This window comes from Capricornis sumatraensis, chromosome 10 (assembly GCF_032405125.1).
Source record: "Capricornis sumatraensis isolate serow.1 chromosome 10, serow.2, whole genome shotgun sequence".
Taxonomy (NCBI): domain Eukaryota; kingdom Metazoa; phylum Chordata; class Mammalia; order Artiodactyla; family Bovidae; genus Capricornis; species Capricornis sumatraensis.
Genome location: NC_091078.1, coordinates 59,879,929 through 59,891,965, shown reverse-complemented (window position 1 = coordinate 59,891,965; position 12,037 = coordinate 59,879,929). Strand labels below are relative to the sequence as shown.

Genomic DNA, 12,037 nt, shown 5'->3' with positions numbered 1-12,037 from the left:
ACAGTGCTGCGATGAACATTGTGGTTTTAATTTGCTTTTTCCTAATCGTCAGTATTGTTGAACATCTTTTCATATGCTTATTTGCCAGTTGTATAGCTTCTTTGCTACAATGTCTCTATGCTTTTGGTATCAGATCTACTCTTTACCTAGTTTCTGAAGACTATCATATATATATATATATATATATATATATATTTTTTTTTTTTTTACTTCTGTTTTTCTGTTTTACGTTTAAGTCCATGATCCATTTTGAGTTAATACTTCATATAAAGCGTCAGACTTAGGCTGAGGTTTACTTGTTTTTCCAGTGGAAAGCCAGTTGCTCCAGCAACCTTTGTTGAAAAGATGGACTTTCCTCCATTATACTGCCTTTGCACATTTGTCAAAAATCTACTAGTGTGGCGCTAGTTCTGAATTCTGTGTTCTGGTTCATTGATCTGAGAGCCTGTCTCTCTGACGTTGACTCACAGTCTTGATTACTGTAACTGTATACTGTCTTGAAACCAGACAGAACAGTTTTCAACCACTTTATTCTTGTTTTTAAAATTGTTTTGGCAATTCTGATACTTCTGTTTTTTCCGCATGAATTGTAGGATAATCTTGTCAATATCTATAAAAAAGTCTTGGTAGGATTTTGATAGGAATTTCGTAAGCCAGGCTATCAGTTAGGGGGAAATTGACATCTTCACTGTGAGTCTTACTATCTGTGAACCTAGTGTATCTCCTTTTCGTATTGATTTATGAGATGGTCAGTCAGGATTGGCCACACGAGGAGAAAGAGCAGAGGCTCAGGAAAGTAGAGTTTTTTATGCTTAGTGCTTCTCGAGACAGGTGGCGTACACAGCCACGTGGAAAACACCAAGGTGGTCAGGAGGCGAAGATCAGGAGTGCTTAGGCTGTGGCCTTTGTTGGGGTTTCCGCGGGAAAGGCAGGGCAGGATAAACAGCTTAGAATTGGTTGGTCTGAATACTTTCAGCAGCCTATGGGAATAATGACAGTCTCTAGTTGCCTGGTACCTGGCCTAGGATGATGAAGATGGAAGAATCTTGCCTTCTGAGGTATAAGGACCAGATAGAGGAGGTATGATTCTGGGTTTGCTGGTTAGCATATTGAAGAAATGGTTCCCTGGGGAGTCACACTGTAAAGTATCTGCCTGCAATGTGGGAGACCCATGTTCGATCCCTGGGTCAGGAAGGTCCCCTGGAAAGGGAATGGCTACCCACTCCAGTATTCTTGTCCGGAGAATTCCACGGACAGAGGAGCCTATGGGCTATAATCCATGCGGTTGCAAAGAGTTGGACATGACAGAGTGACTAACACTTTCCTTTTTCACTTTCCTGGGCCTTAGCTACCTCTAAGAATTGGCTGGCCCTAGGAAGGACATTCTCTCCCGGGCCAGAATGGTTTGTTTAAGATGTCAAAACATTATATTGTATAGAAAATAAAATACACACACAGATACATAAAAATACACCTCTTCTTTTATTTAGATCATCTTTGGGTTTTTTAAAGAACATTGTTTATGTTTATATTATATATAATTTAATCACAGTCTAGTGGTATCATCATTTCTCCCGTTAAGTGAAGTATAGAAAACCTCCTTTTTCAACCATTTAACCTCCCTCAGTTTTATGTAGTTAGCATATTATTGACCAGAGATGTATTGATATGTCTTTTATTACCTTAGCGTTATTGACCAGAGATGTCTCAGTGTTCACTTACATAGCACGTTACTGGCCATAGGGATTAGTTTATGCAAAAATCCCCTGGTCAGTAATGAGTGAAATATATCCTCTAAATACATTTAGAACCAAGTCAAGCATTTTTATAATGTTTGCTTCAAACATCAAAGATAATTTAGAAGACTTAATAGGAGAAGCAAAGACTACTGAATTCACCTGTATTTTTGCCTATCATGCTCTTGTTTCTTTCCTCATATTCCAAGGTTCCTTTAAAAAAATCGCTTCCTTTCTTTTTAGAAAACTTGCCTTTATCCACTCTTTTATGGTAAGAGTGTGGTTTTCATAGGGTAAAAAAATGGCTGAGCATTGTTAATTTCAGATGGTTCAACGTAATATTAACGAATGATCAATGGATGATCAATACAGGATAAAGAAAAGACATGCTGTGTGTGGAAATGACCTGCAGAGGCTAATGTGTTGTATATGATTGCTTTTTCCTCCTCAACCATTTTATATAGGGGACTCACTGTGTGTAAGGCCGTAAGTGGTGGTGTTACTTAAGATGTTATGTCTGTATGGAGGGAGAGTACTCAGCAATAGAAAAGAGTGCATTATATGTAAATAAAATAGCATGCTTTAATCTCAAATGCATTATGCTAAGTGAAAGAAGCCAGACAAATAAGGATACATGATACGTGATCCAACTGATATAAACCGTAGAAAATGCAAACTAACGACAGAAAGTAAATTGGTAGGAGAGAAAGGTAGTGGGATGGGGAGGATTACCAAGGGAACTTGGGGAAACGCTTGAGGCTGTTGTTCTCTCGATTGTGGTGGTGATTTCACATGGGATGTGTGTATGTCAAATGTATCTAATTATACACTTTAAACATATACAACTGGGGGAATTCCATGGCAGTCCAGTGGTTGCAACTCGGAGCTTTCACTGCGGTGGCCCCAGGATCAATCCCTGTTTGGGGAACTAAGATCCTGCAAGCCACACAGCACGGCCGAAAAACAACAAGAAAATGTAGCTCACTGTAGGTCAGTTATGACTCAAAACTGTCCCCACCTCAAGTGTTCCTCCCGTGCATGACTGTCGTGCAGCTGCTTGATGTCCAGCTCCAGCCTGTCCACACTCCTGTTTACAAAGTGGAACCAGTGATCACTTGCTGGGATGTTGTATCATTACACTGTGAAATTGTTCTGAAAATTTTAAATTGCTCACTTTCAGTTTTTAAATTTTTAGATGAATAAAGCGAGATATAATCGACATACAACATTGTATTAGTTTTAGGTGTGCAGCGTAGTGTTTCGATGTATGTTCAATTAAAAAACCTAGGTCTTAATCACCATGAGAAACAGTCTTGTTTGTGCCCCATGTTTTCAGTTGCACTGTTTCAGAGCAATGTTTCCATACTCCTTACATACATTTTCCCCCCCCATCTCATTCTATATGTATCATTCTGAAACCATTCAACCCTAGTTTATGGTCACAGTGTGATTCGATTAACCTTGTGTTCTGGGGTATAAATTCTGGCATGGAACATGGGATTTTCTCTGCATGAGTCCTAGGAAATTAACGAGATCTGATAAAAATATGCTGCAGAATTTCAAAGTGAATTATACTGAAATGTTGTTATAATATTGCCCCTCTCATATTTTTGAAGGAATCAGTTAAAAGTTTAATGCCGTATAAGAATTGAATGCAGTATTTAATGCAGTATAAGCCTCCAAGAGGCATGGATGGTGTGTGGGGCAAGTTGCTTCCACTCTCTCTGCCTAGGTTTTCTGGCTTTGAACACAGAGCCACAGTTGCCTGGCAGAAGATTATTGAAGTAGTGAAAGTGCTTGGTAACTGATGAATGCTGTAACCGTTGTTTCTGTTCAGTTGCTCAGCTGTGTCTGACTCTTTGCGACCCCGTGGACTGCAGCATGCCAGGCTTCCCTGTCCTTCACCATCTCCTGGAGCTTGCTCAAGCTCATGTCCATTGAATTAGTGATTCCATCCAACCATCTCAGCCTCTGTAATCCCTTTCTCTTCCTGCCTTCAATCTTTCAAAGCATCCGGGTCTATTCCAATGAACCAGTTCTTGGCATCAGGTGGCCAAAGTATTAGAGCTTCGGCTTCAGCATCAGTCCTTCCAATGAATGTTCAGGGTTGATTTCCTTTAGGATTGACTGGTTTGATATCCTTGGTGTCCAAGGGACTGTCAAGGGTCTTCTCCAACAGTTCGAAGGTGTCAGTTCTTCCACACTAAGCCTTCTTTGTCCAGCTCTCACATCCATACATGACTACTGGAAAAATCATATCTTTGACTATACGGACCTTTGAAGACAAAGTAATGTCTCTGCTTTTTAATATGCTGTCTAGGTTGGGCATAGCTTTTCTTTCAAGCAGCAAGCGTCTTTTAATTTCATGGCTGTAGTCACCAACTGCAGTGATTTTAGAGCCCCCCAAAATAAAGTCTGTAACTGTTTCCATTGTTTCCCCATCTATTTGCCATGAAGTGATGGGACCGGATGCCATGATCTTTGTTTTTTGAATGTTGAATTTTAAACCAGCTTTTTCACTCTACTCTTTTATCTTCATCAAATGGTCCTTTAGTTTTTCGCTTTCTGCCATAAGGGCGGTATCATCTGCATATCTGAGGTTATTGATATTTCTCCCAGCAATCTTGATTCCAGCTTGTGCTTCCTCCAGCCCAGCATTTCTCATGATATACTCTGCATATAAGTTAAACAAGCAGGGTGACGATATACAGCCTTGACGTACTCCTTTCCCAATTTGGGACCATTCTGTTGTTCCATGTCCAGTTCTAACTGTTGCTTCCTGACCTGCATACAGTTTTCTTAGGAAGCAGGTAAGGTGGTCTGGTATTCCCATCTCTTTCAGAATTTTCCACAGTTTGTTGTGATCCACACAGTCAAAGGTTTTAGTATAGTCAGTGAAGCAGAAGTAGATGTTTTTCTGGAATTCTCCTGTATTTTCTATGATCCAACAGATGTTGGCAATTTGATCTCTGGTTCCTCTGCCTTTTGTAACTCCAGCTTGTACATCTGGAAGTTCTCAGTTCACAGACTGCTGAAGCCTAGCTTGAAGGATTTTGAGCATTACTTTGCTAGCGTGTAAGATGAGTACAATTGTGTGGTAGTTTGAACATTCCTTGGCATTGCCCGTCTTTGGGATTGGAATGAAAACTGACCTTTTCCAGTCCTGTGGCCATTGCTGAGTTTTCCAAATTTGCTGGCATATTGAGTGTAGCACTTTCAGAGCATCATCTTTTAGGATTTGAAATAGCTCAGCTGAAATTCCATCACCTCCACTAGCTTTGTTCATAGTGATGCTTTCTAAGGCCCACTTGACTTCACATTGCAGGATGTCTGGCTCTAGGTGATTGATCACACCATCATGGTTATCTGGGTCGTTAAGATCTTTTTTGTATAGTTCTTCTGTATATTCTTGCCACCCCTTCTTAATATCTTTGGCTTCTGTTAGGTCCATCCCATTTCTGTCCTTTATTCTGCCCATCTTTGCATGAAATGTTGCCCTGGTATCTCTAATTTTCTTGAAGACACCTCTAGTCTTTCCCATTCTATTGTTTTCCTCTACTTCTTTGCACTGGTCACTGAGGAAGGCTTTCTTATCTCTCCTTGCTATTCTTTGGAACTCTGCATTCAAATGGGTATATCTTTCCTTTTCTCCTTTGCCTTTTGCTTCTCTTCTTTTCTCAGCTATTTGTTTTTCTCAGCTATTTGTAAGGCCTCCGCAGACAACCATTTGCCTTTTTGCATTTCTTTTCCATGGGGATGGTCTTGATCCCTGCCTCCTGTACAGTGTCACAAACATCTGTCCATAGTTCTTCAGGCACTCTATCAGATCTAATCCCTTAAAACTATTTGTTACTTCCACTGTATAATCATAAGAGATTTGATTCACGTCATACCTGAATGGCCTCATGGTTTTCCCTATGTTCTTCAGCTTAAGTCTGAATTTTGCAATAAGGAGTTCATGATCTGAGCCACAGTCAGCTCCCAGTCTTGTCTTTGCTGACTGTATAGAGCTTTTCCATCTTCGGCTGGAAAGAGTATAATCAGTCTGATTTCGGTATTGACCAGCTGGTGACACCCTGTTTAGGGTCGTCTCTTGTGTTGTTGGAAGAGGGTGTTTGTTATGACCAGTGCATTCTCGTTGTAAAACTCTGTTAGCCTTTGCCCTGCTTCATTTTGTACTCCAAGGCCAAACTTGGTGCTATAAGTAGGTAAGTTTATGTCACTGGGTATGTTTGTATCTGCTTTGGCAAACTCCAGGAGATGGTGAGGGACAGGGAAGCCTGGCATGCTACAGTCCATGGGGTTGTGAAAAGTCGGACGTGACTTGGTGCCTGAACAACAACAGCAAATTTACATCCTCATCTAGGAGAGTTCCTATTTTTTCTTCAGAAATAAGGCTCATATATTGAAAATCATTTGTAGACCAGTTGTTAAAAATGTCAGATGAATTTTGTGGAATGTCTTTGCTGTTACATATAGGGTAAGGAACTGAGAGGTATGCATGAAATAATATACATTTTCCCCTTCTTTTCAGGCAATCAGTCTTTTAACTGAATTAATCAGGGAAAATTTCAGGAACAGCAAATTAAAACAGTGCCTTTTACCAACCCTGGGAGAGCTAATCTACCTTATAGCCACTGAGGTAAGACTGTCTGGTTAACTCTCTTGCTCTCTGATGTGTTCAAACATTTCCTGGCTGATAAGTGTTAACATCAAAGTGTTTTGATTTTGCCTCTTTGGGCATATGGTAAGGAAATCAGTGAACATTTTGCCTGTGGAGGGGAGACGCTCTTGGTGTCTTTCTGACTCTTCTCTCTCTCCTGGTCAGTCTTCCCTCTTTCCCAGTGCCTCTTTCTCTTTAAAGTGTAGGAGAGTCTAGCTGTATTTTAAAGCCAATGGACCAGAGCCCCTCCCGCTCCCTTCCCTGCAACGTTGTCTCCAGGTTGCTGCCATCTTTGACTCCTTTAGGCAAGAAGATTTCATTGATTCTTCCAGTATAAAAACACCATCGATATTTTAAACACTCTGTGTAAATATACACACAGTAGGGTGTGTGTTTAGCATGCCAGGCTTCCCTGTCCCTCACCATCTCCTGGAGTTTGCCAAAGCAGATACAAACATACCCAGTGACATAAACTTACCTACTTATAGCACCAAGTTTGGCCTTGGAGTACAAAATGAAGCAGGGCAAAGGCTCACAGAGTTTAGCAAAGAAAACGCGCTGGTCATAGCAAACACCCTCTTCCAGCAAGACAAGAGATGACCTTTTAACATGTGCATGCATGCGTTGCTTCAGTCGTGTCTGACTCTTTACGATCCTGTGGACCATAGTCCACCAGACTCCTCTGTCCATGGGATTCTCCAGGCAAGAATACTGGAGTGGGCTGCCATACACCCCTCCAGGGACTCTTCCCAACCCAGAGATCGAACCTGAGTCTCTTCCTTCCACCTGCACTGACAGGCGAGTTCTTTACCACTAGTGCCACCTGGAAGCTTCCCTGATGGCTCAGATGGTAAAGAATGTGAAATGCAGGAGACCTGGGTTCAGTCCCTGGGTCAGGAAGATCCCCTGGAGAAGGAAATGGCAAGCCACTTCAGAATTCTTGCCTGGAGAATACCATGGACAGAGGCGCCATGGAGTCGTGAAGAGTTGGACACAACTGAGTGACTAACACACATGCTGCTATTAACAACGTGATGGTGAGAGTCTGTGACTGCAGATTTCGACCGCTTTTTGGGGGAATATCTTAAATAGATATAGATTCATTATGAGTCATTCATTTCATGTGTTGCTCTGTTTCAAATGAGTGCCAGTACATTATAAATTAATCATAGCTTCTTTGTTTCCACTTGTTTTGTTTCTAGAACTTGCTTAAATGTTATATAACCTAAGTATCCTTAGTATCTAAGTTGACTCTCTGGATAATCATCATTTTAAGGCAATTAGAGTAATTGTTAGAAAAACATCAGTATTTAAAATCACTTAGTTCCATATTTACTATTGATAGCTGGTACAGCAAATCTCTCCTCCTTATTCTTCCTTTTCGTAAATGTCTTGGCTCTTCCTGGTCATTTGCATGTCAGAATAAATTTTAGAATCAGATTGTCCAGTTATGAAATCATCTTTTGAAACAGCATCGACTATGCAGAAGTCCTGATATCTTTATGATTTTGAGTCTTCTAATACATGGTTGGAATTGTGCTGAGTCTATTAGAGTATTAGTATATTTATGCTATGTTTTCCTTTAATGCACAAAAACATGTTTCTGTATATTTATATTACAAGTTTTTTTTTTCATGTAACTTATTTAACTCATAAAGCTTTTTGTGTATTTCACTTAGTTGTGTTTATTCTCAGATAATTTTATATTTTGAAGAGATATCACATTCATGAAACTACAAACCTTGGAAGTATAGAAAGGTACACAGCCTATGGGCTCTTTTCCTTTTCTGTCCCCTTCTGTGTAGTTCCCCAGTAAATAACCATTGCAGTTGCTTTCTTACTTATACTTACAGAGTTATTTTTGCCCAAATGAGAAAGTAGAAATGTAGATTTTTTTGGTCTCATTTTATAAAGCAAGTAGAACATTTTTCATTTAATAGTTACACAGTATTAAAAAGTATATGGAGGTATATACACTGGAGCTAATTCTTAACAATTAATATGGATGTCTTCTTCAATTAGTATTTAGAGCTCCCTCCCTCCCTCTTCTTGAACTGGAACATTCTCTTGTGTGCTAAGTTTTGGGAAAGACAGCTCTCCTTGTGGTTCTTTGGGGGTGGGGCTGGAGAGTTTATATCAACTTTACTCTTACCTTGGGCCCCTGAGGCCTTGACATCAAAGCTCGAAGTTACCAAGTTCTGCAGGCTTGGAGAATGAAAGCAAACTTCAGTACTCTGTTTATCCCTTCATCTTGCAGCTGATTTTTGGCTTGATTTTTCTTTGTTTTTTGGCTTAAAGCTCTCTGAGTCATTTTAAGGATGTAGAGTAAAACTGCTTTCCTTGGAAGAGTGATCAGGTATCTTGTCTGCCATCTTATCAGGGATGGGAGTCTCATCCCGTTCTTTTCGTGAGTGTGTCTTTTTTTTTAACCTTTTCTCTCTTGAGGTATAGTTGGCGTACCATAATTGCACATGTTTAAAACTGGCAATTTGGTCAGTGCTAATAGAAAATATTAAGAAGAGGTGGCAAGAATACACAGAAGAACTGTGCAAAAAAGATCTTCACCACCAAGATAATCACAATGGTGTGATCACTCACACTCAGCTAGAGCCAGACATCCTGGAATGTGAAGTCAAGTGGGCTTTAGGAAGCATCACTACGAACAAAGCTAGTGGAGGTGATGGAATTCCAGTTGAGCTATTTCAAATCCTGAAAGATGACACTGTGAAAGTGTTGCACTCAGTATGTCAGCAAATTTGGAAAACTCAGCAGTGGCCACAGGACTGGAAAAGGTCAGTTTTCATTCCAATCCCAAAGGAAGGCAATGCCAAAGAATGCTCAAACTACCGCACAGTTGCACTCATTTCACATGCTAGTAAGTAATGCTCAAAATTCTCCAAGCCAGGCTTCAGCAACACGTGAACCGTGAACTTCCAAAAGCTCAAGCTGGTTTTAGAAAAGGCAGAGGAACCAGAGATCAAATGGCCAACAACCGCTGGATCATGGAAAAAGCAAGAGAATTCCAGCAAAACATCTCTTTCTGCTTTATTGACTATGCCATAGCCTGTATATTGTCACCCTGCTTATTTAACTTCTATGCAGAGTACATCATGAGGAATGCTGGACTGGAAGAAACACAAGCTGGAATAAAGATTGCCAGGAGAAATATCAAGAACCTCAGATATGCAGATGACACCACCCTTATGTTAGAAAGTGAAGAAGAACTAAAGAATCTCTTGATGAAAGTGAAAGAGGAGAGTGAAAAAGTTGGCTTAAAGCTTAACATTCAGAAAACTATGATCATGGCATCTGGTCCCATCACTTCATGGCAAATAGATGGGGAAACAGTGGCAACAGTGGCTGACTTTATTTTTCTGGGCTCCAAAATCATTGCAGATGGCGACTGCAGCCATGAAATTAAAAGACGCTTACTCCTTGGAAGGAAAGTTATGACCAACCTAGACAGCATATTAAAAAGCAGAGACATTACTTTGCCAACAAAGGTCCATCTAGTCAAGGCTATGGTTTTTCCAGTAGTCATGTATAGGTGTGAGAGTTGGACTCTAAAGAAAGCTGAGTGCCGAAGAGTTGATGTTTTTGAGCTGTGGTGTTGGAGAAGACGCGTGAGAGTCCCTTGGACTGCAAGGAGATCCAACCAGTCCATCCTAAAGGAGATCAGTCCTGGGTGTTCATTGGAAGGACTGATGTTGAAGCTGAAACTCTAATACTTTGGCCACCTGATGCAAAGAGCTGACTCATTTGAGGAGACTCTGATATTGGGAAAGATTGAGGGCATGAGGAGAATGAATGACAGAATGAAATGGTTGAATGGCATCACCGACTCAATGAACATGGATTTGGGTAGACTCTGGGAGTTGGTGATGGAAAGGGAGGCCTGGTGTGCTGCAGTTCATGGGGTCGCAAAGACTCAGACATGACTGAGCAACTGAACTGAATATATGTATACATCTGTGTAACCATCACCACAGGTAAGATAATGAAAATCTCCATCATCTCCAAAAGGTTTCCTAGCACCCTTGGTAATCCCTTCATCCTTCCCCTCTCCCTGTCCCAAGGCAACCACTTACTTGCCTTCTGTCCCAAAGACTAGTTTGCACTTTTTAGTCTTCTATAAAGGGAATGATACAGAATCATATTTTTATTTATTTCTGAAAGTAGTTCTGAAGAATCATTTATCTTGCTACTTACTTTAATTGGATATAAGCTAGGCTATTTTATTATAAGGACGATTCTGTGGCCATGACATTTGACCACATCTTAATGATATGGCTGAAAGCGAAGAAGAACTAAAGAGCCTCTTGATGAAAGTGAATGAGGAGGGTCAAAAAGTTGGCTTAAAATTCAACATTCAGAAAACTAAGATCATGGCATCCACTCCCATCGCTTCATGGCAAATAGATGGGGAAACAGTGGAAACGGTGACAGACTTTATTTTTCTGGGCTCCAAAATCACTGCAGATGGTGACTGCAGCCATGAAATTAAAAGACACTTGCTCCTTGGAAGCAAAGCTATGATCAATCTAGGCAGCATATTAAAAAGCAGAGACATTACTTTGCCAACAAAGGTCCATCTCTTCAAAGCTATGGTTTTTCCAGTAGTCATGTATGGATGTGAGAGTTGGACCATAAAGAAGGCTGAGTGCCGAAGAATTGATGCTTTTGAACTGTGGTGTTGCAGAAGACTCTTGAGAGTGCCTTGGACTGCAAGGAGATCCAACCAGTCCATCCTAAAAGGAATCAGTCTTGAATATTCATTGCAGGGACTGATGGTGAAGCTGAAATTCCAATACTTTGACCACCTGATATGAAGAACTAATTCACTGGAAAAGACCCTGATGCTGGGAAAGATTGAAGGTGGGAGGAGAAGGGGATGATAGAGGATGAGATGGTTGGATGACATCACTGACTCAATGGACATGAGTTTGAGTGAGCTCCGGGAATTGGTAATGGTAGGGAAGCCTGGTGTGCTGCAGTCCATGGGGTTGTAAAGAGTTGGACATGACTAGGCAACTGAACTGAACTAATGAGAGGAAGTTATATCCACAAAAATCTCTAATGTTTCATGAGATGAGGGTGTTTTGTGGCCTTGTAACTTTGAATGTAGATAAACCTTAACATCTCAGGGCAGCGAGGACCTACTGGGACTGACCTCAGGTGATCGATACCTGTATACACACACACACACACACACACATACATACATACATATGTGCATACATGCATATCGTGTATAACATAGAGACTGGCGTCCTGACCTTTTGGCTCTCTGGAAGCACCCCAAGGTTCCAAGCTTGAGGACAGCAGTCCCGACTGGGATTCTGTAGAGGAATGTGTGAGACAGCACAGTTTAGTTTGTATCTTTTTCTTCCTTTTGTCAAGGATGCGTAATGAGCTAGAGTCAGGTGTCCCCCTGTTCTGTCTGTTGCGGTCCAGCACATCACCATCTGTCACCTGGCCTGTTGTAAAAACTCCCAGATGGTCTCATTACGTCACGCTGGCATGCACTGCAGTCTTTCCCCAGACCTAAGCTGGAGAGAGCCTGTGGAAACACAGGCGACTCCACTGTTGTCACTCCTGGAGCTCTCCCTGCTCCCTGTCTTCTTCTTGTCACGTCTAA

General features: G+C 41.0%; 1 protein-coding gene across 1 annotated transcript in view; it reads left to right on the top strand.

Annotated features, from left to right (window-relative positions):
- ULK4 (unc-51 like kinase 4) overlaps positions 1-12,037 on the top strand; it is a 489,483-nt gene that overhangs the window by 68,241 nt on the left and 409,205 nt on the right. Inside the window, exon 17 of the mRNA XM_068982354.1 lies at positions 6,271-6,378. Within this exon, the coding sequence (XP_068838455.1) occupies positions 6,271-6,378 (108 nt within the window). The remainder of the gene's footprint in view (positions 1-6,270; positions 6,379-12,037) is intronic.